General features: G+C 38.4%; 1 protein-coding gene across 1 annotated transcript in view; it reads right to left on the bottom strand.

Moving 5' to 3' along the window:
- The window catches only part of LOC127436653 (forkhead box protein P2-like), a 150903-nt gene that overhangs the window by 62687 nt on the left and 61119 nt on the right, over positions 1–27097 (bottom strand). Inside the window, exon 4 of the mRNA XM_051690932.1 lies at positions 23679–23856. Within this exon, the coding sequence (XP_051546892.1) occupies positions 23679–23846 (168 nt within the window). The 5' untranslated portion in view covers positions 23847–23856. The remainder of the gene's footprint in view (positions 1–23678; positions 23857–27097) is intronic.

Genomic DNA, 27097 nt, shown 5'->3' with positions numbered 1-27097 from the left:
GCACATCCCCACCCCTTTCGTGTTCGTAAATCAAGCATTTTGGCTAATTTGATGTTTTCAGCTTCCAACTGTTGTAATCTGAGCTTTGTTTAACACATTTAACAAAATCTATTGTGATATACAAAATCTATTTTGCGAATTCTCAAATTTTTCCCCAAAATCAATGTAGAAACTGTGATAAAAAGTCTTTAAAGTCCGACTGGGCCTGCTTATTAGTAACAATAGTGTATTGTAATTTATTCCTGATATTAACACCCAGAATTCAACACAAAGAAATATTAGGTGCTTTCCACAATCAACAAAGGCAAAGCAACCACTGAAGTTTTGCTGGATGACTAGGAGCAGCCGAAATCCTCCTGTTCTGCTTTCTTTGCTTTGCTTTTCTTCATCCTATAAGTTTTGTTGCTGTGCCGAAGAAATGCGAGCTCCCATCCATTAATGCACACATTGTATAAACAGCACAATGCATCACATTCCACAGAGCTAGGAGCGCGACAAAAACCCAGGCTGGAGTGTAAATAACAAGGCACTCAGGAACATATTTGATGTTGATATCTATCTCTAAGGACTGGGGAGGAAAAAAAAGACACAAACTTGCACATTCTGTACAATGACGAGGGCTTCAGAATCCTTATGAAAATATGATGCGGCCCAAATGGATCAGCCATAATTGGTTTCAGATAGTGGGGTTGGGGGAAAGGCGATACTAGTCGCTATTATACGAAACTGAGGGAGAAACGTGAATGTTTACATAGGCATTCCTAGGTTACGTTAATAGCCGGACAGAGATCACTGGAGAGAGGGAGAGAGAAAGAGACAGACGAAAGAAACATATGTCAACTCTCCCACCCCTTCACCGTGCAAGTCTGTGTTTAGACTTAACACCGGAGTAATGAGGAATACATCACAATGCACCTTTGTACGACCATTTCCAATGCTAAAACAAGCATGAAATACATTAGCAGCCAGTCACAGCTCAGCACACCATTACAAACGCATCTTCATTCCCCTGGATCATCACATGAACTAGGCTTTTAGAGGCGAAACGGTCTGAGCAACTGTGACCAAACGCATTATCAGAAAATACAAACATTTCAATGATAGCCTGAGAAAAAAAATACCTCATGTGGTCTAAAGGGAGGTGGATTTGTTTGAGAATGGAAATACAGTGAAATAATCTGGATCACTGGGAATGTTAAGTCGACTGATACTTATGCATAAATAAGGGTGGGGTAGTTTTGTGAACTTCTGATGTCTATTTCAAATCACAACTTATTTATTGGGAGGCATGAGATCAATAAATGTTAAAGATAGAAGCATTGGATGCTATTGCTATTTTTTACCAGTTTAAAGGAATGCTCCACGTTAAATACAAGTTAAGATCAATTGATATAATTTGTGGCATAATGTTAATTACAACAAAATATAACTATAACTCGTTCATTAAAAAAAGGAAAAATTGCGGTTACAGTAAGGCATTTACAATAGAAGTGAACAGGGCCAGTCCTGTTTTACATGTATAGCCACAAGATGTAAACGTTATACATGTTAACATGAGTTTAGTGTGAAAAAACAAACTAAAAAACACTTACTAACCTCATCTGTTCAAAGTTATATCATGATTTTGTTGTCATGGTGACATAACACAGATTAACCCTATAATCTGGCAATGGTTGTTTTAATCACACATCCACCATTCCTCCTGCATTGGCTTAATTACTGCACAATTATACCAATGTATTGAGATAAATTATTTTGCCACTTTCTGAAAAGGTACCAGATCCATAAATCTATCTGAAAGCAATTTGGATATTGCAGAATCTCAATTGCACAGGAAGTTTTGGGCACTGCATGGTCCTATCAGCCGGGCCTTCAGACACTGAGGGCACATCAACCCTCAGTTTATAGAAAACAGGCACAACAAATCCGAGATAGAGTGAATGAGAGGGGGCACAACCCTTATCAAACCGACAGGAGTCGGCTGCCACAGAAAACAAAAGGACAAACAGTTTAAGCTGAACAAACAAACAGAGCTGATTGGCCAGTGGCCTGTGAGGCCTGTGCAAAGATAGGGACCCCACTCTTGACACCAAAATATTGACACCATATCTGTTATGTTAGTGTGTTTTGGACACAAATGTCTGATGAGAGGCCAGGCCACTCATGAATAGAAAGAGGCGCTCCAGGCACGGATTTCATAAACAAGACGTGCGCTGAGGACATAACAGCCCCGCAGATTTGCCACGCCACACACCACACAGACGTCAGTATGAATAACAGCTGAGCACGTTAAAGGTTTGTTTGAACACACAACGGCAGTAGGTCAATCTGTGGAAAGTGTCCAAACCTCTGTTGTGAGGAAGTTGACTGACACAAGAGCAGAAAAGGCCGCCTTTTATCAAAGGTCATCCATAGCTGTGATGCGTGTTAGCGCACCAGTCGTCTACGAGACAGGGCTTATCTGAGCCTCAAACTGAAGAAGCTTCTACCTCAATGGACTCTATGGAGGCAAATGGAAAGTTCAAAATAGCAGCCTGGAAAGGATAAGTATAAAGTTTTCACAGTAACTTTGTTTTAAGGATCTTCCAAAATAATGCTTGAGAATTTTGGCTTATACATTATGTGAATACAAATAAACTCAGACCCCTTTAACTTCGTGCAACCCCGCATCCTACTGCATGGGCATTGTGTTTTGTCTTCGCTATACGCTATGCATCATTTTATTTAATCTAAACTGACTAATCTCAGTTCAGAACACTCTGGACTGTCAGTAAAGGGTTAAAATTTTGATGCACCAAGGCATGTGATAAAACAACATGGCGCCGATCACAGCGGAGTTTGTCTTTGGGAGAAACACCAACAAAACTACATCTGGAAAGAAACCTAATTAAGTTTTTACATCGAAACCTGTTTGAGTCAAAAGATTAGAATCTCTAGTTTCATCCGATATGCCATTTTTTAAATTTGAGTGATTTATCGCAAAACGCCACGATGTTAAACACAATGACCACTATAGTGGACAATAGCGCTATTTTTTCATAAGAAATCCTATATTTACTGTACATTTTCACATTAAGAAAAAAAATTTTGCTTTTAGGGGCTTTATATGGAGGATGAAAATATGGTGCATTTCGAACTGTTCTGAGACCAGTGCAGACAGACAGCACACTGGAGGTTAAGTCATTCACTAAATAGAGAGCAAGGGAGCAAGGGAGCATCCTATAGCTTTCCAATGCAGCCAAGTGCATTCACTCCCAACATCCGACCAAGTTCAGTTCAGTTTTAGGCTGCAGATGATGTTTGGACCACTCAACATGTTTGTCAGGCATGGGACAATGGTAATCAGTACTTAGATCAGTTACTCAGAATTTCTAATGTATAATTTTATTTTAACACGTTTGCCAGTGAACGGATGATGCTGGCCATTACTTTGAATCAGAATTATTTATGCTAATTTCTGATTGGTAAAATGCTTCAGCACTGGCTATCACTTGTTTGTTTGACAGTGCAAACAGAGAACATTGAGATTTTGTTTCCAAAGTAGAAAAAAAAAAAACAAACAAAAAAAAAAACATTGTCACATAAAAGTCAAATCAAGTTTTTATTTGTATATTTTTTATTTGTGGTTTTCCCAAGACACATTGTTCCAAAGCAGCTTTACAGAAAATCAGCTGTAACGTCTGTATTGTCTCAAAAACATGAATAACCAACACTCCTGAAAACATAGTAAAAAAGTGTCTTGTTTGTTTGTTTGCAAAAATAAAAGCTTGCATGTATGCATTTAGCTGCATTAAAATAAAGAAATTAAGAAAACAAAATATTACTAATATAGTAATATTCTAACATAGAAATATTTATAGTCATATTGTATAGCAACATTTTAATATTAATAATAGTCTAATATTTCACTATATATTTGTTATTATTGATATTAATATTAAAATGAAAAATAAAATAAACATATTTGAAAAAGTATTAAAAATAATAAAACTAATAAGAATATAATAATTAAATTTAAATAATATTCAAGTGGTAAAAAAAAAAAAAAAAAACGTTTGAATTGAAAGAGGATTGACACTCAATCTGAGTCCACTTTTAAGGGACAGTGTGAATGCAAAGAGAACTGAGTTCTTTTACACTAGGTTTACTTATAAAGTCTTGAGTTCTTGAAAGAGGATTCAACTGTGAAAACACTCTGTAAAGAAACAACATGTCCAGTACGGATGAACCATGAAGACACAGTATCCATTTCAGCAGCAGACACAAACAAAATTTGAGGAGGGGAGAGAGAGCGAGAGAGGCAGAGAAAGAGAGGGATCTTAGTTATTGTGGAGTCAGACACCGAGTATTTTTCCTCAGCCAACCACCATAGTTCTCAGACAAGAGAAAAGGATGTGGGAATAATGAGTGTTTTTATGTATGACTCAATAAATCAGCGGTGTGTGCAGCTCGTGGGTCGGTCCGTGGAGACGCTTCTCAGCTGCAGGGCCAAGCGCGTGCTAACTAGCAGAACAATGGGCTTCTGTGAGCTACACTCACTTTCTCTCTCTCATTCTTTTTCCACATTTTTCCTCTCAATCTCATATGTGTTCATGTTTTTTTTTCTTCCTTGCCTCACATATCTCTCTCACTCGCTCGTTTCTTGTTTATTGATTTTCCAGATTAAGGATCCCATGGAGAGGGATCGTAATACACAACCATAAAATTATTTTGGGGTGTGCTTATTTGCCTTTCCCTTGCATCTATTTGGCCTGTGTCTGTAGACAATTATGCTTCCCCAGCCCAGTCTCAGGTGCTAATAATGAAGGACAAATAGAATCATATGTGTAAACTTCCCCTTCTGATGAAAATGTATATTAACTTTCTGCCACTGTAAACAGAGAGGCATAGCTCAGGCCTCCCTTGTGAATTCGAGATGAATTCAGTCATTTCCAACCCAGGAAGCTGGCTATTTAGGGGCAAGAGAGAGAGAAAAAGAGATCTGCTTCATTGTGTAACCTCACACTTGTTTTTTCAAGTGCAAGGAGACAAAACACAAGTCTGTCCAGCCCATCAGGGTGTGTGCATGTGTATGTGCAGACAACAGTGATGTGTGCCAGCAATAACAGGCCAAACAGAGTCGGCTTCCATCGTTCAATGCAACCACAAACATTCATACACTTCCCTGCCTCCTGCAGACATTGTTATGGATATTCTTTGCAAATCCACACCACAGTTTTGCACTGGAGCATGTATAATAGTTTACAGTATTGCCAGCAACCTGTGGAGGGAATTAGACTGCAGGGGCCCCGTACTGAAAACAACATCTGTATCCCATAGAAATGCAACAAATACTGAGAGTGAGAGAGACCAGAGTTTGAACAATCATCACTATTGCTGCTAATTAGAGGTGTTTACTAAGGCTAGCATTACTATTGCTATTGCTCATACTTAGAATTAGGGATTTGAACAAACCCCCTAAGTTTTAAACTCGGGACCTTTTTGTGCTACAAAGTTGAATGATACCTAAAATCGTGGAGCTTGATGAGAAGAGATGTGCTAAGACTTTTCAGACGGGTTTCAACACCTACTGACCGATGGATTTTCCAGTCAGTTGTGGTTAAACATATTCTTACAAAATGTTTATCAGGGATGGGAATCGTAAGGAATTTAACAATTTTGGTTCCAATTCCAATTCCTCTTAACAATTCTAGTACTTTAATGATTTCATTCACAACTTTTCTAGTACTTTTAAAAGAAACATTTGGAAATGCAATTCTTTCTGTATTTAGGGCAAACTGCCCACAGCAGTCTGTTACCAAACGATGATCATTTCATATTTTAATAGAACAGATTTTTGCATCAGGTGTTTAAACAGACTTTTTAATTAAGATATTTTATTAATTAATTATTTTTAAACATTGATGATTGCAACAAAATTAATTATGTCTATGCTTCACTACACACTATGTCATTTCAACAACCATCCAGTAATTACTCTCAATACAGTAAATACCCTTAATTTAAATGAATGGACAGCTAAATGAATGACTTGCGGTTCAGCTTGTTTGATTCACCTAAATGAACTGACTCATAAGAGTCATTAGTTCAGAAGGCAGCGTTATGTGTTATGCAGTGTAGATAAAAAAAATAGATACAAAAAAAATGCCTGATATGAGTCATTCACTTTTGGGAATTGGGCTATAGTGTTTGCGCTGTATGTTTCGTACTGTAGATGCCATCGCGGCACACAAAGGTAGAAAAATGCTCGTTTGAGAATAGTTTGACTTTTTGAAAATCATTTGGTTCCGTTATTTTTTTTAATCATTACTATTGATGCCAATTAGAGGTGTTTGCTAAGGCTAACATTGCTATTGCTCATACACTGTATTGCCAAAAGTATTCGCTCATCTGCCTTTAGATGCATATGAACTTAAGTGACATCCCATTCTTAATCCATAGGGTTTAATATGACGTCGGCCCACCTTTTGCAGCTATAACAGCTTCAACTCTTCTGAGAACGCTTTCCACAAGGTTTAGGAGTGTGTTTATGGGAATTTTTGACCATTCTTCCAGAAGCGCATTTGTGAGGTCAGACACTGATGTTGGACGAGAAGGCCTGGCTCGCAGTCTTCGCTTTAATTCATCCCAAAGGTGCTCTATCGGGTTGAGGTCAGGACTCTGTGCAGGCCAGTCAAGTTCTTCCACACCAAACTCGCTCATCCATGTCTTTATGGACCTTGCTTTGTGCACTGGTGCGCAGTCATGTTGGAACAGGAAGGGGCCATCCCCAAACTGTTCCCACAAAGTTGGGAGCATGGAATTGTCCAAAATCTCTTGGTATGCTGAAGCATTCAGAGTTCCTTTCACTGGAACTAAGGGGCCAAGCCCAGCTCCTGAAAAACAACCCCACACCATAATCCCCCCTCCACCAAACTTCACAGTTGGCACAATGCAGTCAGACAAGTACCGTTCTCCTGGCAACTGCCAAACCCAGACTCGTCCATCAGATTGCCAGATGGAGAAGCGTGATTCGTCACTCCAGAGAACGCGTCTCCACTGCTCTAGACTCCAGTGGCGGCGTGCTTTACACCACTGCATCCGACGCTTTGCATTGCACTTGGTGATGTATGGCTTGGATGCAGCTGCTCGGCCATGGAAACCCATTCCATGAAGCTCTCTACGCACTGTTCTTGAGCTAATCTGAAGGGCACATGAACTTTGGAGGTCTGTAGCGATTGACTCTGCAGAAAGTTGGCGACCTTTGCGCACTATGCGCCTCAGCATCCGCTGACCCCGCTCTGTCATTTTACGTGGCCTACCACTTCGTGGCTGAGTTGCTGTCATTCCCAATCGCATCCACTTTGTTATAATACCACTGACAGTTGACTGTGGAATATTTAGTAGCAAGAAAATTTCACGACTGGACTTGCTGCACAGGTGGCATCCTATCACATTGCCACGCTGGAATTCACTGAGCTCCTGAGAGCGGCCCATTCTTTCACAAATGTTTGTAGAAGCAGTCTGCATGCCTAGGTGCTTCATTTTATACACCTGTGGCCATGGAAGTGATTGGAACACCTGAATTCAATTATTTGGATGGGTGAGCGAATACTTTTGGCAATATAGTGTATTTCTTTGTATGCTTTTTTACCTGCATTAGACAATGGTGATATTTTATACAGAAATGCTTCAGCTTCACCATTAGAAAAGCCTGATATAATTTATCATTGGGTTCTGAGACTCATTACAGGACGAAAAGGTTTAACTCATTATTGTGTACTGTATGGAAAGGTTGACAGGCCTTCATTAAATATGCATAGGTTGTTTCATTGATATGTATTTACTTATAAAGCACTGGCTGATTTGTTACCATTGTATCTTACAACTTATGTTAAAATTCAGAGCAATATACATTATAGTTTATGATCGGAAGATTTACAGAAGAGCCTAAAGTGAGAACAGAATTTAGAAAGAAGGCCTTTGCTTTTTCTACTCCCTTGTCTTGGAACACTCTTCACCAAACATTGAAACTGCAATGTTTGGTGCCTTTAAGTGATTTTAGGAGACATGTTCAAGATTTTTTTTTTTTTACCAGAAATTTGGGCAGTGTCAGTGTGTTAATGTACAGTTAGGCTTACCACATCTGTGCCTGTATCGTTTGTCCCTTGTTAGGGCCCGAGCACCGATGGTGTATTTTTTCCCCCCCAAATGAATCGCATTTTTGAGGGCCTAAACATACTTGAAAACTTATGAAACTTTGCACACGCATCAGAAGTGGCGAAAATTTACATCTGATATGGGTTTCGGAATTATGTGTGGCAAAATGGCTCAATAGCGCCACCTAAACTTTCAACGATGTGCGCTTTATGCTGTGTTTCACCTACACATGCCAATACCTACAAAAAAGTATCTTAGACCAGTCTTAATCTAAAGGCCTTGGTGATTTTAAATTGTGAAGCTTTTGAGTTTTCGTTGATGGGCGTGTCCGTGGTGGCCTGACAAAGTTCAATATGAAACGAGTCACATTTTTGAGGCCTAAACATGCTCGAAAACTCATGAAACATTGCACACATCTCAAAAGTAGGGAAAATGTACATCTGATACTGGTTTTAGAATTAATTGTGGCAAAATGGCTTGATAGCGCCACCTACAAAATTCAACGAAGCAGCCCTCATGCCACGTTTCACCTACATGAAAGAAAATCGGTAGGCATATGTAACGTCAACACGTACAAAAAAGTCTCTTAGAACCATATCCTAAACCCAAAAGGAAGTTAGACACTGTGATTTTTCTCTTAAATTTTTGCTCAGTTTTTGCCATTTCCAGACCTCGTACTTCAACGAACTCCTCCTAGAGATTAAATCAGATCAACATCATATTCGGTCAGTCTAATCTAAAGGCCTTGGTGATGCTAAATTGCGAAGCTTTTGAGTTTTCTTTGAACGCCGTGTCCGTGGCGTCCTGACAAATTTCGATGTTTCACTATGAAACAGGAAGTTGTTATAACTCAAACATAAAATGTCCAATCTGCTCCAAACTTTACATGTTTTATAAGAGTCTCGGCCTGAATACACCTACGTGCCAGTATTCAGTTATAGTCATAGCACCACCTACTGGCAACAGGAAATGATATGTTTTACACTGTGATACACTCTTAACAACATTTAAGTGCTAAAAAATAAAAAATAAATTGGAGTGACATTCCCCTGGCACAGCAGCCCCAACGTGCACCAGGGTGCGATGGCCCGTTCATCGCTGCTTGCAGCTTTAATTTTATGTTGTCTTTTATTGGTGAATTGTTGTATGCAGCCATTTTAGCCAGGTCTCTTTCAAAAAAGACATTTTTAATCTCAAGGGATTAACCTGATAAAATATATATATTCTTTTTAAACTGGAACTGGTTTTGAATAAGAACTTTAATTAATTTATTAAAAGGCTCTACTTATTAGTGTAAGTAGTCTCCAATAACACAAACATTTTTCTGAGATTTACATTTTACTCCCACAAAAAGCAATATCTAGCTGCTGACATTGTAGTGCAGAGCAAAACAGAATTCAAAATAGAATATTCCAATTACTTAAAGTGATTGTTCACCCAAAAATTAATGTTTTGTCATTATTTACTCACCATCATGTTGTTTTAAAGCAATATGACTTTCTTTCATTTTCGGAACACAAAAGATGTTAGGCAGAATGTTAGCTTCAGTCATCATTCACTTTCTTTGTTTTTTCCACCCCTACAGTGAAAGTGAAGGGTTTCATTTGTAAACAAACTATGCCACAAATTTAAAACTAAAGATTTAATGAATTTTCACTGACTTTAGTAACCCCATAGAAATGCCCTGGCAAGCACCCAGTGGTAAAAAACCTAGTACACCATCTAGTATCATCTAATCTCACTCACTTTAATAACTTTTAAACGTCATAAATACATATCACAAATCAGTTTAAAACCAAGAGTCTCTACTCATTTATCTTTGCCATCCTCTCTTTCTCTCTCTGGGAGCTTTGACATTGTTTCTACACATTTTTCTCCTGCTTCTACAATTATGTAATTCGATCTATCCCTGCTTCTCAATGACTGGCTTTGGTAAAGCCCTTGCTTTCAACTGCTGTATATCATCTGGGTTTAGATAAGGTGACTCTACGGGCCTTTTATCTGCTTTCTCTCCGAGTTCCTTACAGAGCCACAACCAAGAGCTTGCGGAAAAGTAAGAGAGAGACTACTGCCAAAAAAAGAGGCAGTGAACGAGTGCCCACTTCCTAGCGTGCGTTCGATGCACTTGGCTTCTTTTCGAGTGATTATGATCCATCTCTTTTTCACAGTTCCAAGCCACTGATTGTCACACAGTCGGAGAAATGCCTCTTTATAAATGTTGCATTGAGGGGTGAGAGAAAGAGCACCACATTTCACTTAGAGTGAGGCCACTGGAAAAAAGGAGTAAAAGAGTAGCACCGGAGCTTTTGTCAGCCCATGCAAATGAACTCGTTCCCTGTGAGGATCTGTTTGGGGTGTAGAGTTTGTTGACAAGAAATTATTAAGAGGCTCAGAGGGCAAGTACACGGCTAGAGGCGATGTATAGACTCTCCGCAGTAGGGGGCAGAGCAGGTGATCTTTCAGCCCCATCGACCAAAGAAGTGTTTGTGCTGGGTGTCGATAGCAATACACATAACTAAGATGATAAACAAACTGTAAGAGTCTCGTGCAGACACACATGTTCTTTGAGAATGAAATAGCAGATTATTGATGCAGGCAGTAAACATTAATGTTATGAGTGAATGAGATGCAGATGAGCTGATTTTGTCTTTCGGTTTTCAAAAATTGTGTTTCTTGCCTATTTCCCATGCCTGATCTCATGAAAGTTTCTTGACTGCTGCAAAACTTTTTTAGAAAAATTGTATTATGCGGCATTTTACATGAATCCAGGCAGTTCTGAAATTAAACATCCTCTGCTTGGCACTAAAAGCGAGTTCAGTGTGCTCCCAAACAGATGAGGATTTTAAGGTTAATGCTCTGTCGAGTTTTAAATCAACAAATCATACCTCCCTACCCTAAATCTTAAACTTAACTGATAGTGTTGAACCTAACTGAAAAAGCAAATGTTACATAAAAAATGAAACTTCTGAAGCAAACACGTAATTTTGTGGTGCTTTGACTAATGTGTCAACTTGCATGCTCTTAAGGACTCGTACCCCGGTCTTTTGCACTGCAATTGCAGCACTCTTTATCTGTTTTTTTTTTTTTTACCCCCTTTTCTCCCAATTTGGAATACTTAGTAGGTCCTCGTGGTGGCACGGTTACTCACCTCAATCTGGGTGGCGGAGGACTAGTCTCAGTTGCCTCCGCTTCTGAGACAGTCAATCCACGCATCTTATCACGTGGCTCATTGTGCATGACACCGTGGAGACTCCCAGCATGTGGAGGCTCATGCTACTCTCATCCACGCACAATTTACCATGCGCCCCATTGAGAGTGAGAACTACTAATCGCGACCACGAGGAGGTTACCCCATGTGACTCTACCCTCCCTAGCAACAGGGCCAATTTGGTTGCTTAGGAGACCTGGCTGGAGTCACTCAGCACACCCTGGATTCTAACTCGCGACTCCAGGGGTGGTAGTCAGCATCAATATTCGCTGAGCTACCCAGGCCCCCCACTCTTATCTGTTAAGCTACTGCACAGTTCAATCATGCTTGAATAAACTTGTAAATGTAGTTGGTTATGTAATGCAAAGGTTAAAATATATTGGCTTAGAGGTCATGCGCTATAGTAAAAGTGTTTTAATGTCATAAAATAATATAGCATTGTATGAGGAACAGGGCAAAAGTTTTTATGAACTGATAATCTGCCCTTTTACTCATGATTTGTGTGAAAGGGAATATAAGTAATTGTTGTAGTAGCCACGCCGAAATAATTTTCACCAGGTTGTTATTATCATCATCAATACAATTGTTTATGGAACATCTGGTTCCTTTGTCATATTGTAGTCACCACCAAATGTTTATTTAAAATGCTCTTCATAAACATGCATGCTGAAGTTAGCCTTTCAGAACCATTCAGGCAGTGTGTGTGTGGATTTACTTTATTAAGTAAAGTCAGTTAGGATTACTACTTTATTTTAAGAATGTGAAATGTCTGAATAATAGTTGAGAGAATGATTTATTTCAGCTTTTATTTCTTTCATCACATTCCCAGTGGGTCAGTAGTTTACATACACTTTGTTTGTATTTGGTAGCATTGCCTTTAAATTGTTTAACTTGGGTCAAACATTTTGGGTAGTCTTCCACAAGCTTCTCAAAATAAGTTGCTGAAATTTTGGCCCATTCACCCAGACAGAACTGGTGTAACTGAGTCAGGTTTGTGGACCTCCTTGCTCACACATGCTTTTTTCAGTTCTGCCCACAAATTTTCTCTAGGATTGAGGTCAGGGCTTTGTGATGGCCACTCCAATACCTTGACTTTGTTGTCCTTTAGCCATTTTGCCACAACTTTGGAGGTATGCTTGGGGTCATTTTCCATTTGGAAGACCCATTTGCGACTGAGCTTTAACTTCCTGGCTGATGTCTTAAGATGTTGCTTCTATATATCCACATAATTTTCCTTCCTCATAGTGCCATCTATTTTGTGAAGTGCACCAGTCCCTCCTGCAGCAAAGCACCCCCACAACATGATGCTGCCACCCCATGCTTCACGGTTGGGATGGTGTTCTTCGGCTTGCAAGCCTCACCCTTTTCCCTCCAAACATAACAATGGTTATTATGGCCAAACAGTTCAGTTTTTGTTTCATCACACCAGAGGATATTCCTCCAAAAAGTAAGATCTTTGTCTCCATGTGCACTTGCAAACTGTAGTCTGGCTATTTTATGGTGGTTTTGGAGCATTGGCTTCTTCCTTGCTGAGCAGCCTTTCAGGTTATGTCGATACAGGACTCATTTTAATGTGGATATAGATACTTGTCTACCTGTTTCCTCCAGCATCTTTACAAGATCCTTTGCTGTTGTTCTGGGATTGATTTGCACTTTTCGCACCAAACTACGTTCATCTCTAGGAGACAGAATGCGTCTCCTTCCTGAGCAGTATGATGGCTGTGTGGTCCCATGGTGTTTATACTTGCTTACAATTGTTTGTATAGATGAACGAGAACCCTTCAGGCATTTGGAAATTGCTCCCAAGGATGAACCAGACTTGTGGAGGTCCACAATTGTTTTTCTGAGGTCTTGACTGATATATTTAGATTTTCCCATGACGTCAAGCAAAGAGGCACTGAGTTTCAATGTACGCCTTAAAATACTCCTCCAATTCAGTACATCCCCTATCAGAAGCTAATTAGCTAATTGTCTAAAGTCTTGACATAATTTTCTGGAATTTTCCAAGCCCGCTTAAAGGCACAGTTAATTTAGTGTATGTAAACTTCTGACCCACTGGAATTGTGATATAGTCAATTAAAAGTGAAACAATCTGTCTGTAAACAATTGTTGGAACAATTACTTGTGTCATGCACAAAGTAGATGTCCTATATTACTTGCAAAAACTATAGTTTGCTATAGTATGCAAAACGTTTTATAGGTAGGGTTAGGGTACCTGCACGTGAAAAACCAAAGTATACATTGGTATTTAGATAGCTAGGTAGATGCATTTACTGTATATGTGTGTGTGTGTGTGTGTGTACCCTAGACACACTCCTGGCAGCACTCTAAAAGTCAATAGTATATGTCTGAGTGTGTGTGTGTGGTCCACACTTAGCTCTTACACTGTTACCCACAAGGACGAAAGGCCCCTCTGTGACCTTTGAAGTGAAGATCATAACCCTGATTACTGTGCTGCTAACCTCAGATGGCATGTTGTGGTAAAACATATGGTTCCTGCCCAGATTCCTTCTCCAGTGGAATATGCGAGGGGTGGAAGCCCACAATGGTGGTCCAACTTATCGCTTTTCAATAGAGCACAAAAAATGACCGCCGCAAAATGGAATCGGGTTCCGTAGAAAGTCTACAAGACCCAGTGATATGCCAGATGAAGACAAACCATTGTTTTCAGCCCATTTACCTGAGTGCTCAAGTGTCATTATTTTGTGGTGGGCTTCTAGTAAATTCATCCCACATGATGGATCTTCCCGGGCCATCTCAATGAGCACCGAGCCTCTCCGCAGATCAGCGGAGTTAATAGCATTACATTGCGCCGGTGGAGGGCCAATACATCTCCGTCAATCCTACCTCCTGATGGAGCACTGGGGCTCAGGGCCCTCCTGGCTACGTGTGCCAGCAATCTGCAGCCTTTGTCTTGTGCATATTACAGCGTGTGCCTGACCTTTTGAGTGAGCAGAACTGGGGTACAGTTATCTTCACTCCTGACACTCTGTGGCTATCAGTCAAGGTTTTAGCGAGAGAGAGAGAGAGAGAGAGAGAGAGACAGAGAGAGAGAGAGAGAGAAAGAGAGACAGATATGCTCTAGAAGGGTTTCAGTCCGATTACAAATAGCTATGGATTGTTACACATACCCGAAGACAAGCAGTGATTAGGATGCATTCAACGCTGTACCCATACGAACATAATTAAAGAGATAAACATATGTGTTCAGTCAAACATGTCCGTATGTGTATTCATTTCCCATGTATCACTGCTACAATCAGCTGGTAAACTGCCTGACTGCACTCACTCCTGTAAACAAACCCTGTGACAGGCCTATTCCGCAAACCTAGCATGAACAAAGTCATACTTTTGTAGTTTCATTACCCACCACCACCACAACCACCCAACAGCTAATCAAAATTTTTCATTGAATCAAGAATGGAAATTCCAGAGAAATGCTTCTTTTTCAATTTCATGCTGAGGTACCTCAACTTAGTGGATGTAATTTCTACTAACAAGAAAATTCATCAATGGCGCTAACTCAGTCAAACCATGAGACAACCCCGACCTTCTCTTTCTCTTTTTTCTACGCTTTGATGAACATCCCTTAAGCGTCATCATTCCCTCCATAACACTTTTGACCATTAATAAACGATTACATTGGTTATTAAAAAGAAACCAGTGACTACAATTTACATCAAAAAGAAATGACACCTTATTAATTTCACTCCGTATTGTTTATTGTGATTATCTTCCAGCCTGATCTCAAGAGAACTGTGGCAACATTTTTGCAAAATGATATTACACTGAGAATTGAGAATTGTGGCAACATTTTTGCAAAATGATATTACAGTGATGCTAAAAGCGAGTTAAATGTTCTCCCAAACAGATGAGGTTTTTAAAGTTAATGCTCTACCAAGTTTTAAATCAACACAACCAACCTCCTTAAACTAAACCTTAAACCTAACCCACAGTGTCATAAAAACCAAAAGTGAGATGAAAAACGCAATTGCTGAAGCAACCACGTCCTTTTGTGGTTCTTCTACGACACTTCGGCATAAGTGTTGACATGCATGACCTTTAGGACTCATATACTGGTCTTTTGCATTGCAAGTGCAACGCTCCATCAGTTAAGCTACTGTGCAATTTTATCACACTTGTACAAATAAAATTTGTAAATAAAAATAATAAAAATAATTTTGCAAAAATTAAGGTATAGTAGTGTGATTTTGTGAATCCATATTCTTATTATCATTATTTCTTTCTTTATAGAACATCTGTTTCTTTAATCATATTATTGTTGCTGCCAAAAAACTCAAAAGCTCTTCTTTGTGTTCTTAAATATGGTAAAATCATTTAAAAAACAGCCTCTTGTGGCTGATAGCTTTAGCATCATCTTTTTAAACTTCAGTCTTCAGTTTCACAACTGAGGAAATACCTAGCGGACAAATTCATGCCTCAAATAACTTCTGGTAAATACCTCTAGCAATAACAATCACATTTCAATTGAAATGGAGTAGCATTGGAAGATTTAAGCGTGAACGCAATATCAGCTTAGCGTCAAATCAAGCATGAAGCCTCACACACAACATTAATTCATGTTTTGCATATGATGACAGCATTGCCTTATTGCCGTGTGTTCACTCGCTCCCTCACACACACAGACATACACATGCAATATGGTGTGCTAAGAGAGTGGTTGCTAACTCTGTGCTTGCTAACACTCTTGGCTGTTCTCTGGCATCTGATGAAAATGTTCAGGCCAAAATGACAGCAATGGAAAGAGGGGAAATAACATCTATCCTATACTTAAAAAAAAAAAACCGGACGAGCCCCCAAAAATAACACCCACAAAAAAAGAATGACTAGAAGCCCTGGCTAAATGACACATGCGTGCGTTTGAAAAGCCTCTTGTGTATCTGCAAACAGAGGCTGGGCTTATTTACAAAGCCCTGAAAAGCCGAAAGCTGAGAGGGTCTCTTACATATGTATTCAGTGTCTGGGGGCAGCGAGCTATAAGCCTGGCCAGATGCCACTCTTTTGATCTTTTTTTCTCTGTCTCTCTCTCTCTCTTCCAGCATTATGGAATTCAAATATTCAAGAGGAAGAGTGGCAACACCTGACTACATTGTGCATAGTAAATAGAGAGAAAGTGGTAGAGAGAAACAGCACTGGCAATCGTAGTCCTCAACACCTTAACCAGATTTACATCATTTTAATATTTGTTCCGGAAAACCTTCACATACAAACATCCCCGGGCAGGCGTTTCACAGGCTGATTTGTTACTATTCATGGATAAACCAGAGAGAAACTGTAATACTAGACATGCTTGTTAAATTCACAAGGCTCCAAAGCTGCCTTCTAGAAAATCCTGCCTCTTGGTTGTCAGCTTAAGATGCCGGGCATCTGCATATATGAGGTTTTTAAGCTCTGTTAAATGGTTTGTGGTGTCATAGGCTGTCAGAGCCACTGGGAGTATGAGGTTCAGAATGCTCCAGTTTCCTCCAAACAGAAACTGCTTGTTTTTATTGCGTTTAAGCTCAATGCAGCTCTAATAGAAGCTTTGCTCTGAGGGGCCTTTCTCAGAATAATCTGCTTTAAGGAAAAATTTTAATTCACTGCTATGTTCACCACTCATGTTTTGGGCAGTGGACTACACTACCAATAACTACCTGCTGCAGAGTTTTAAGACAGCAGTTTGATGGCATAATCCAGAGTTAAAATATATGACTTCTGGCACCGGCAAAAGCTTCTGCCTTGAGGGTTGTTATAGATTTTAGTGCCATTAATTTCCTCAGACAGGGCAGTTAGGAAACATCAAAACAGCAGGAAATGAGATGTAAAGAGGTCATTGATTTTGACCGGCTGGAGTTTTATTTACACACAGAGGTTAAATGTAATTGGCAAACACAATGGGATGGTCAGAGTCGTGGCCTAGTGGTTAGTTCATATGCTCCAAAAGAACAAAAAAAAAAAAAAAAACAACAACAACAAAAAGCATGCTACAAAAGAGACATGCATTTTCACTTTGCCTAAATGTGCAGACAGCTTGCATATACAACTCTAAGGCTGAGGATGTGTGTGTGTTTTCCACCTGTGAACATTTATGACCTGTGTTTCCCCTATGACTATATGCGAGCCACCCAAGCATGAGCAACAGTCATGAGTGTTTGTTTCCAGCAGATTTCACTCTGATTCTTTCTTTCTATCCCCTCCACCACCCCCTGTCCCCGTCCCCCGCTCGATCTCTCTTTCAAGGCCGCGGCTTGACATTTTGCTCAGTCTCGGGAGAGGCTGATGGGAAATGGAGTTACTACTTCAGCCACACTGTAAATTCCATGCTGCCACATGTAATGTGCCTAAACACAAATGACCACTCCAGTATCTAAGCTCTGTGTGTGTGCATGGCGATAATAGAATAATGGCCACTGTTGTCGGGGGAGGCAACGAAGCTCTTACTGTGAGCCCTATATCTTGCAGTGTCATCGCGAGAAGCAGCACGCCTCTATATGTCAAAGCTCCCTGTATGATGTTGTACGATGTCTGCTGATAGTGAAATGTTAACTGTAAAATATTAGGAATAAAACATAAGTGTAAGAGGCTGGGTCCGCAAGACTGCGGGCATGCAAAACGGCAAGTCATCAAGAGCGCTTAAAACACACATTGGTCATTTTGTTTCCTGCAGAACAATCTTACCATGGTAAAAGTTTCCTCCACCGAAAGGGGAGCATTTTGAAAACATTCTCCATTAACACATACTCTGAAAAACAATGACGCAAGGGAACTGAAAACTGAGTTCTCAAATGAAAACAGATTAGTGTGGATGTGGATGTGGCTGTTCCCACACTTTTAGTTAAAACAATTGTATTAACTACGATATTTTGGGCGGAAACTAGGGTTACCATTGTAATATTTTGCAAGGGTAATAATTTTCAGGATTTCCACACCTTTTGACCAATGAACTTCAATTTCATGATTAGTAAATAAAGATTTTTAAAAATCGTTTTATAGTGACTGCACTCACTAAAAGCAATTTCAAGCCAATTAAATATTTCAGAACTACAAAGATGATATTCACAATAGATATTTTTATTTTTTCTCCATGACCCCATTTACACCTGGTATTAAGATGTGTTTTGGGTGATCAGATCACATGAATGGGGTCTAAAACATTTTGTGATTGGATCACAAAAACCACACATGAAGGCACGAGAACTTCATGGATCACCTTCAGTGTGTCTGATATCAATATGCAGGGACTCTTAGAAGCACAAACATCTGAAGCTCCTTTAATACAGGTAATCCATTAAAACAACAGACAATTCTGCTCGAAATGTTGCGTTTGTGCTTAGATTACATTTCAGCTCCATCTAGGAGAAACAGTGCGCCTTTTTTGCGCTTTCTTTGTCTTTTCTGAATTTTTTGTGAATTATTATCATGCAGTTACACACTGATATAGTGATTGATGTAAGTCGTCATAAAATCAGAGACCCTCCCCTTGACATCCGATTACATGTGGTCACAGGAGATGCATTTAAGCGACCAGATGTAAACAGCGATGTGTGAACTGGAAATCACAATTTAAAAATTCCCGGATGTTGTTCCTTGTGCCTAGTACTTTACAGTCACCATGTTTCTTTTTTTCTTTTATTTTTGAGTGGCTATTTCAGAGAGCTTTATGAAATGTGACTCTAATTTAACTGCGTGTGTATGTGTGTTATTTACACACTGTAGTGGAGGAGTCTCGGGCAGGTGTGATAAAGCTAATGAGCTTCTTTGTGCTGGAGTGTAAATGAGACAGACACCTCAGCTTTTGCTATCTGCATGCTAGTGGCTCCAGGGGTGATTACTGCTTTAAATTATGCTCAAGGGCAAAGCACTATTTGCATCAGAGGAGCTTTTATTTGCCTGATGAGCGGCGAAAGCCGTCATCACCCTGCCTGAAGATGTTGCACTCGCAGCTCCCGGTGGACGGCGAGGGAGATGGAAGCGAGACCCGTTGTTTGTGTGGCACCTCAGCTTTACTTTGTTACTTCCTTTCCTGAATGACAGTCAATGGACCCCTTGAGATCCCCACCCTCCTCTGATCGCACACGAGTGTGTGTGTGTTAATGTGTTTGAGGGGTGATGATACAGTCAGCCTCATTGAATATCAATTAACATGGTAGTTTTTCCTCTGTTATGCTCATGTTTATGGTATGTTTCTGGATTTTTGCCAGTTTTCTGTAAGGAAATTTGTTATAAAAATGAAGTTAAAAGGCTACATCGATTCAAATAAGTGTGCTAAACACAAATATCACAAGTCATATTTTGATAATTCGTTTTCTGAAAACACCCCACCCCTCTCCTTAAATGTGTTGCTACCTATTTCATTTGCTCTTACACCCGAAGAAGTGGAGGGAAATATGGTTGGCATTGGCTGTCAGGCTTCTCATCTTATATTCTCCTCAAGCTAAAATATATGGTTAATTGCTGTCATTTTTACACTGGGCCATGACTTACTGACAGATTCCTGTCTTGCAGTGAGCGGGGACAAAAAAAACAGTGTCCTTTGCATGTGCACAAAATGTAAAAAAAAAATTGATATGCATGTTTTGCAAACAAGCAAAGGGAAGTACAGAACTATACTGGAAAAATATAGAGTGTATCCTGCAGCACAACTGGTAGAACACGCACCAAGGTCATAGGTTCAGTTGCCAGGCAACATGTATGTTGATAAACGTACACTTTAAATACACTTTAAGTTGTTTTGGATAAAAGTGTTTGCCAAATGCATAAATGTAAAATCATTCCAAGAGCCTTTCAAAATATAGATGCTGTGACACTCCACAATAGTGGACAGATTTAATTAAGAAAAACATTTGAAATTCAGTTCAGATGAAAAATGGTGGATGGATTTTTGACATCCCTTCCTGCCGTCATAAACAAGAGCTGAAAAAACTCGGAGTCTGGTGTTCCCCAAAACAAGAAATTCCTCTTCAGACAGAAATTCAAGAGCAGAGCTTGAGTTTAACTAAGCTACACTACAATTCCATAAAACACACCAGAGATTAATAAACCACAGCGATCATCCAGAGGCTCCATTACATCACATCACATTATCTACAGATCAATGCAAACCTTGTGGTATACACACACCATTATAAATATAACAACATTAAAAGCTCATTTAACAACAGCCTACAATCAATAATTTTCAAGTCCTTACAACTAAGAATTCATAAGGCGCTTTCTGTTCTTGTCAGAAACATCAGGATCTTAGAGCTTCAATAGCTAAAAGGTTTTAATGCCATTTAATATGCTATGCAAAAAACAAACAAACAAAAAAACAAAATGTCTCTTAAAACTACTGGTAGAAAAACAGGCTCTTTTTTTTTTTTGCTCAAATATAGAAAACATTGTTTTTAATGCCCTTATCAATTAATCAATTACTCTAATTCATTTGGGAGTCGAAAACACAAAGCAATGTGGTTCTTTTGGGGATTTTTCCACTAATAAAAAAACTTTAGAAATGCACTTTTTTGTCCTAAGCCTAGACGCCAAATGGTACAAAATTATTAGTTTACTAATAATGACATTTTGAATTGAACTCTTTCATTTCTTACACAGACACATACACAGTCAAAACATAAAGAGGTCTGTGTGGTTAATAGGTGGATATGTCGGAATTCTCTGACTGTGGTGTGTGAGAGAGAATTGTCCAGGAAGTGTGTGAAGTTAACAGCACCTGGCCTCTCTTTTATAAGCCTCTCGAGGCATGTTAGCTGGCCCACTCATTTCAGTGTGTCTGTCTGCGCTCTCGGTCTCTCTCTCTCTCTCTCTCTCTTTCTCTCTCTCTCTGCAAGTGAACACTGTCACTCTCTCCTCAGTATCTATGGCACTTATCTCTCCTCTCTTCACTCATTCTGCTTAAACTGCCTTTTTCTTTTACTATTCATGCAGATTATCTACAGGCAGATATAACAAAATCTACGATGCAGCTATACAGAAATAACAATAATATATATTAAAAAGTAGTACTAATATTAATAGTAAAAAATAAACATTGTTACACTTAAAAATAAAAAAGATTACAAATGGTGAAAATATGCAATATTTGTATATACAAATAATAATAATAATATATAATATTTTTATAAATATATATATATATATATATATATATATACATTTATTATTTAAAATAATAACATATTTTTATTATTATTGTAATTGTTAAATTATTATTATTTTTGTAATAAATAATAATAATACAAATAATGATAAAATTTAAAAGTAGTAGTAATCAAAATACAACTACATTATTACACATAAATACATAAAAATATTACAGATGTTTGAAATATGCAATAATATATATTACATTGCATTATTGTATTACATTATGATAATATAATATTTTTAGTATTATTATTGTATTATAATCATTATATCTTACATATTTTTATATTTATAAAATATATTATTAAATAAATATACTGGAGATTTCAAAGTATATTATAAAAATAGAAATATTAAAAGATTAACTTTTATAAAATACAAACATTATTATTATAACTATAAATATAAATAGCATGAATATAAAAGTATAAATGTTAACAAAATATGTACAAAAATGGCTCTGCAACAAACAAGTACAAAAACAATATCCCAAAGTATACTGTTAAGCACAAAAACATTAGTGTAGTCTGCAGGTTAAAACACAAGTCAGTAATAAGAAAGTAAGGGGTTGACCCCAATCAGACGCGTGTGTGGCACACAGAGAGAGAGAGAGAGAGAGAGAGAGAGAGGCAGTGTGATGATGAATGGGGGGGGGGGGGGGGCGGAGGCCATGAGATGGGGGTGCTGTTGTAATCACCAGCTGGAGAGGGAGAACGGGGGTGGGGGTTGGGGGGGTGAACGAAGGGGCTCACAAAGAGCCGTGGGACACACTTCACTCTGTTACACTGATCCCACATGCCGACAGGCTGCTTTCAGCTGCATTCACCAGTACTCGGGCACTCACACACATGCACACACAAACACACGTGTATAACCTATATAGATAATAAAGAGAGCTAATACAGTATATATTAGTTGTAAACATCCAGACATTTTAGTTCAGTAAACAAATAAACATTAAAAAGTACAAACTAAACATTAAAATTGGCTTTTGCTATGTGACTTTGTTGTATGCAATCAGTTGTAATGTTAATAACAAACACTAACTAAAAACAATCTCTACAGTTTTTTATTTTAATTACTGATTGTTTTTAACATAAAACTGATTGCATAAAACAAAACAAATAAAATATTCCATTATTTTAAATAACTATAATAATTTTATCATTTTGGTAATATTTTGAGTATTTAAAGCATTTAAAATATAGGTTAAACAAACAAAACAGGAGTATGCATGTTCACATGGTAACATTAGATATAAAAAAATAAAAAAAATATGATAATAAAAGTTTTTCAAGCGCAAATTATGCCTAAGGAGCCACAAATTCTGTTTCCACACAGACAAATACTCACATGCAATGACACACTCATGAGTGAATAAGCGAATACACACGCCACATTGCCCGTAGACAGTCTCTGAGCTCTGCCTGACCTCTGATGCTGCTCTTTTGGTAAGCTGTCAAAGCCATCATTCACTGGACTGAGATACACACACATCATTTTAAAAGTCCTACTAAAGCCAAACTATCAAACGAGAGCCTTCAATCTGATATACCAGCACTTATACATTGATATACAGCATATCTGCACAAATACTGATGTACAGTTTACACCAAGCAAATGAGAAAAACATGCATTCTTCACAAGGTTTGAGCTAACAGAAAGGTTTTTGGAGTGAGATGGGTTGCCTGGGAGCCCATACGGTGAAGTAAAAGCAAATGAGGAGGCCCTCTAGTGGCTGCCAAAAGAACAAGCTTCACGGTCCACACACACACACACACACGGTCCGTGCTTCACACACCCACACACGGCCTCAGCCGGCATGTTTCTCATCCAGAAACCCTGACACTTCTCCAAAACATGTCACACAGCAAAAAAACAACAACAAAAAAAAACAACAAAAACACTGCAAACACACCAAAAGCATGTCTATACAAATGCATCCCTGCAAACAACACACAATCCCTCACAAAGCACCAAAACACACATAGAAATAACAGAAATAGTCCAGTTCCTGTCTAAATGTACACAATTTCAAAGAGTGTCAGTCAAATGCCCACGTAAATCTGAGCCCTGCGAGAAAGCCAGAGAGAGAGAGAGAGAGAGAGAGAGAGGGAGGGAGGGAGGGAGGGAGAGACAGAGAGCGCGGAGGATGACAACTGATGGGGGGGAGAGAGACACAACTTACCTGCTGTTGTTGAAGATGCAGCAGCTCGACTGCGCTTACTTCATTGCACATCTCCCCACTTGATCTTCCATCTCTACTGCCAGCATCTAATTGGCTGTTTAGGCTGCTCATTCCATTTTGACTCATTGAACTGTTGCTTATTGTCTCATTGGCCGACTCCTGCATCATGACTTAATACCTAGAAGTGATTAAGAGGCACCAGTTAAGGCTCTTGTTACAATCCCCTTTATTTGCCTCCTAAAAAAAAAAAAAAAAGAGGGGGGTAAAAAGAAAAAGGAAAAAACGTGGCGAGAAAAAAAAAGCTTTTCATTATCAAGCCCTGCTCCCTTTGCAAATAAAACCATTTAACGGGGGGAGGGGGTGGAATTATGCATTCACTGTGTAAATGAAGCAATAGAAAGAGATGCACGTTTTACTTTGAGCTTTGTTTTTCTTTCTTAATTTTATAAATTTGCTTAATGCATTCAAAACAAATGTTTTTTTAATTTGTATTTTTTGTATATCGAACATCACACAGATAAATATATCACACTGTGTTTAAAAATAAAATTTGTACAGTGACTTGTATACTATGTGAATAATTTTCAAACAAACATGTTTGAAATGGGCTAAAAAGATATGTGTGAGACTTTCAGCTTTTTTTCCCATGCTAACTCCTGTTCATCTTCAAACGTCCTAAAATACACCGTCTTGAGTGTGTTTGAGCCCAGCGCAGCGTCTTGACTGAATGGAGTTGCTTAATGACATGCAGCTAATCATGCAAAATTAAAATTTGGTACAGGAGGTGAGGGGAGAGTGTGTTTGTGTGTGTGTGTGTGGGGGGGGGGGTACAAATCACATGGTTCCGTTATGTGATGAACGATATAATGGTCTTTCCTTTTTAACGTAGCTAACTAAAATTTGCCTGCTAGCTAACTTAGGGAAAAAAAGCTTGACACATACAGGCTGGTTCTCTGTCTCCTTTTCCTTTATTTTAATCACATTTAAAATATTCATTATAATCATACATTTAGTGCCGTCCACTGAACACAATTAAAACAGCCAAATTTAAACAGAACAAAAAACGTACACGTCCAATTTGACTCTCACAAACAAATGAAAGATATGAAATTAATTTCCCTTGCATCTATTAGATATGGAAACAGCGGTGGCTCCACAAAAAATCTTTCACGAATATCACTAACGATTGTGCTAAAAAACAGCATAAATTATGCATATTACCTCTTCTCTATAATAAATGTTTTATCATTTCCCCTGCATACAGTAAAAGCTCTGTACATTCATTGGAGCCCTAAGATCTGTGGAGATCCTTGCAATAAATTAAAGAAACGGTCCGACCCAACAAACGCAATTCAAGGTGTGTTCTGCATAGCTAATATACCCACAAGACTTCTTAATACACACACACACTCCACATCTCTTTTCTCTCATTCACATATTAATCGAAACAACCCTCTTGTTCCTCTCAGAAAATTATGACTGACTGTCTCATATTTCAGCACATTAAAATATAAACAATATTAATTACATTAATGGTGACTGCGCTTCATACAATTTCCCTAATCTCATGTAATGTTTAGAGGGGATTCATTTTTGAGCACCACTTTCATTTATTTCTGTGACAGGTCTGTCATCCTTCTTTCCACAGATTAAACACATCAAATTTGTCACCTGCTACACACGGACAATTAGCAGCGATCTTTGAATGAGAGTGTACAATAACTCGACTGCCGAGCCATGAAAAAGAACGCCGCTAATCAAACGCTCGACACAACAAAGAAGTAGGGTTCTAATCCGTGCCTGCTTTTCAGATCAGCAAATGACATTTTAAAAGCTCGGCTTGTGTCTTATAAAAAACCGAGGAGGCAAAGAGTTTTTTTTTTTTTTTTTTTTTAAGGCTGTCCAAAAATGCAAAATTAACAACAAAATGAAAAAGCATGCACTTGGGCGACAAAAGCTCTCGGAGCGGTAAAAATAAACAACTTAAGGACAAAAACTCAGAAGGGAGAAAAAAGAAAGAGAGAGTGAGAAAGAGAAAGAGAAAGAGAGACTTGCACAGTGTGAGGGCTGACGAATCTTTCCTGAAGAAACACTGCCTTAGAGATTAGGCGACTAATAAGTATTCAAATTAGGCATAAATTTTACATGCCCTGTGTTTAAAATATTCAGAGAATGGCTGCTTGATTGCCTTTACCCAAATTTTATGAACATTGTAATGGATTGTGTTTTAATACCAATAAAGGAGTATATAACTTGCAAAAAAGAGTTTAAGACAGGGCCGTACCCGCAATATACACTGAGGGGGACAAATCCCCTCCAATAATCAGATATGGCCAGATTGTCCCCCCCAATAATTGATTGTTTGTTGCTGTTCTGTTGCAGTCCATTATGCATCGCTGTCTAGTTGTCATTAAGTTGTTGTAAGAATAACATATTGGTTTAAAAAAAAGTTTAATTTTAACCATGCTCAGTAGTCTTAACACCACTCGTCAATGTCATATGAGATAGCCAATCAAATCGGTGAAGGCGGTTTAAGACGCTAGGCGGGAACCTCGTGGATTATTCCAGCGCCACGCGTCAGCAAGCAGTTCAGGTTAAGAGTGTTTGTGTCATATGAGATGTAAGTATCTAACTAAACATGCAATATTTGCCCACTGTTTTATGATTGAAATGTTGTACCGACCGACATTAATTTTCAAGGATGCAAACTATTCACCATTTGACGAAATTCGCTGTATTGAATTTTAAATATTATCTTTAAAAAAATACATAAAAAAAATAAATAAAAAAAAAACACAAAGTAGAGCGTTATCACCATCAGATTAGAAATAGAACATGGTAAAACTTGTGACTTGTGGCTTCCATTGTGTTTTTAGGTTGTGGCAAGGACAGTGTCATATATTTTTAGTGCAAATATTATTAGGTAATAATTTAAAATCAATTTAAGATTTTCTAAATAATTTCATTATGTCTTTAATTAATTCTGTACAGCACCTCCTAAGGGTCTACTTTTAAAAGAGACACAAAAGGAGACATTTTATTTTGAGTATGTTCTTGTCAGGTTTGTGCTCAAAAAATGAGTCACCAGTTAAAGGAATAGTTCACCTAAAAATGGAAAATGTACTTTTACTCACTCATTTACTCATACTTGTTCAAAACCCACATGCTGTTAATTTTTCTTGGAACATAAAAATAGATATTTTAAGCAGCTCTGTTCCATATAATAACAGTTTATAGTGAACAGGAGCTTTCAGGATTCAAAAAGGACAAATCCTATAAAGCGTAATTAAAGGTTAAGTATAAAGACATCATAACAGTAGTCCATATGACTTGTGCACTATATTCCAAGCTTTCTGGGGCCATAGAAAAGCTTAGTGTTGTATGGACTAATTTTATGGTATTTTAATGATGATTTTTAT

Source organism: Myxocyprinus asiaticus, chromosome 47 (genome assembly GCF_019703515.2).
Source record: "Myxocyprinus asiaticus isolate MX2 ecotype Aquarium Trade chromosome 47, UBuf_Myxa_2, whole genome shotgun sequence".
Classification (NCBI taxonomy): Eukaryota; Metazoa; Chordata; class Actinopteri; order Cypriniformes; family Catostomidae; genus Myxocyprinus; species Myxocyprinus asiaticus.
This window is presented reverse-complemented; position numbering and strand designations above follow the sequence as displayed.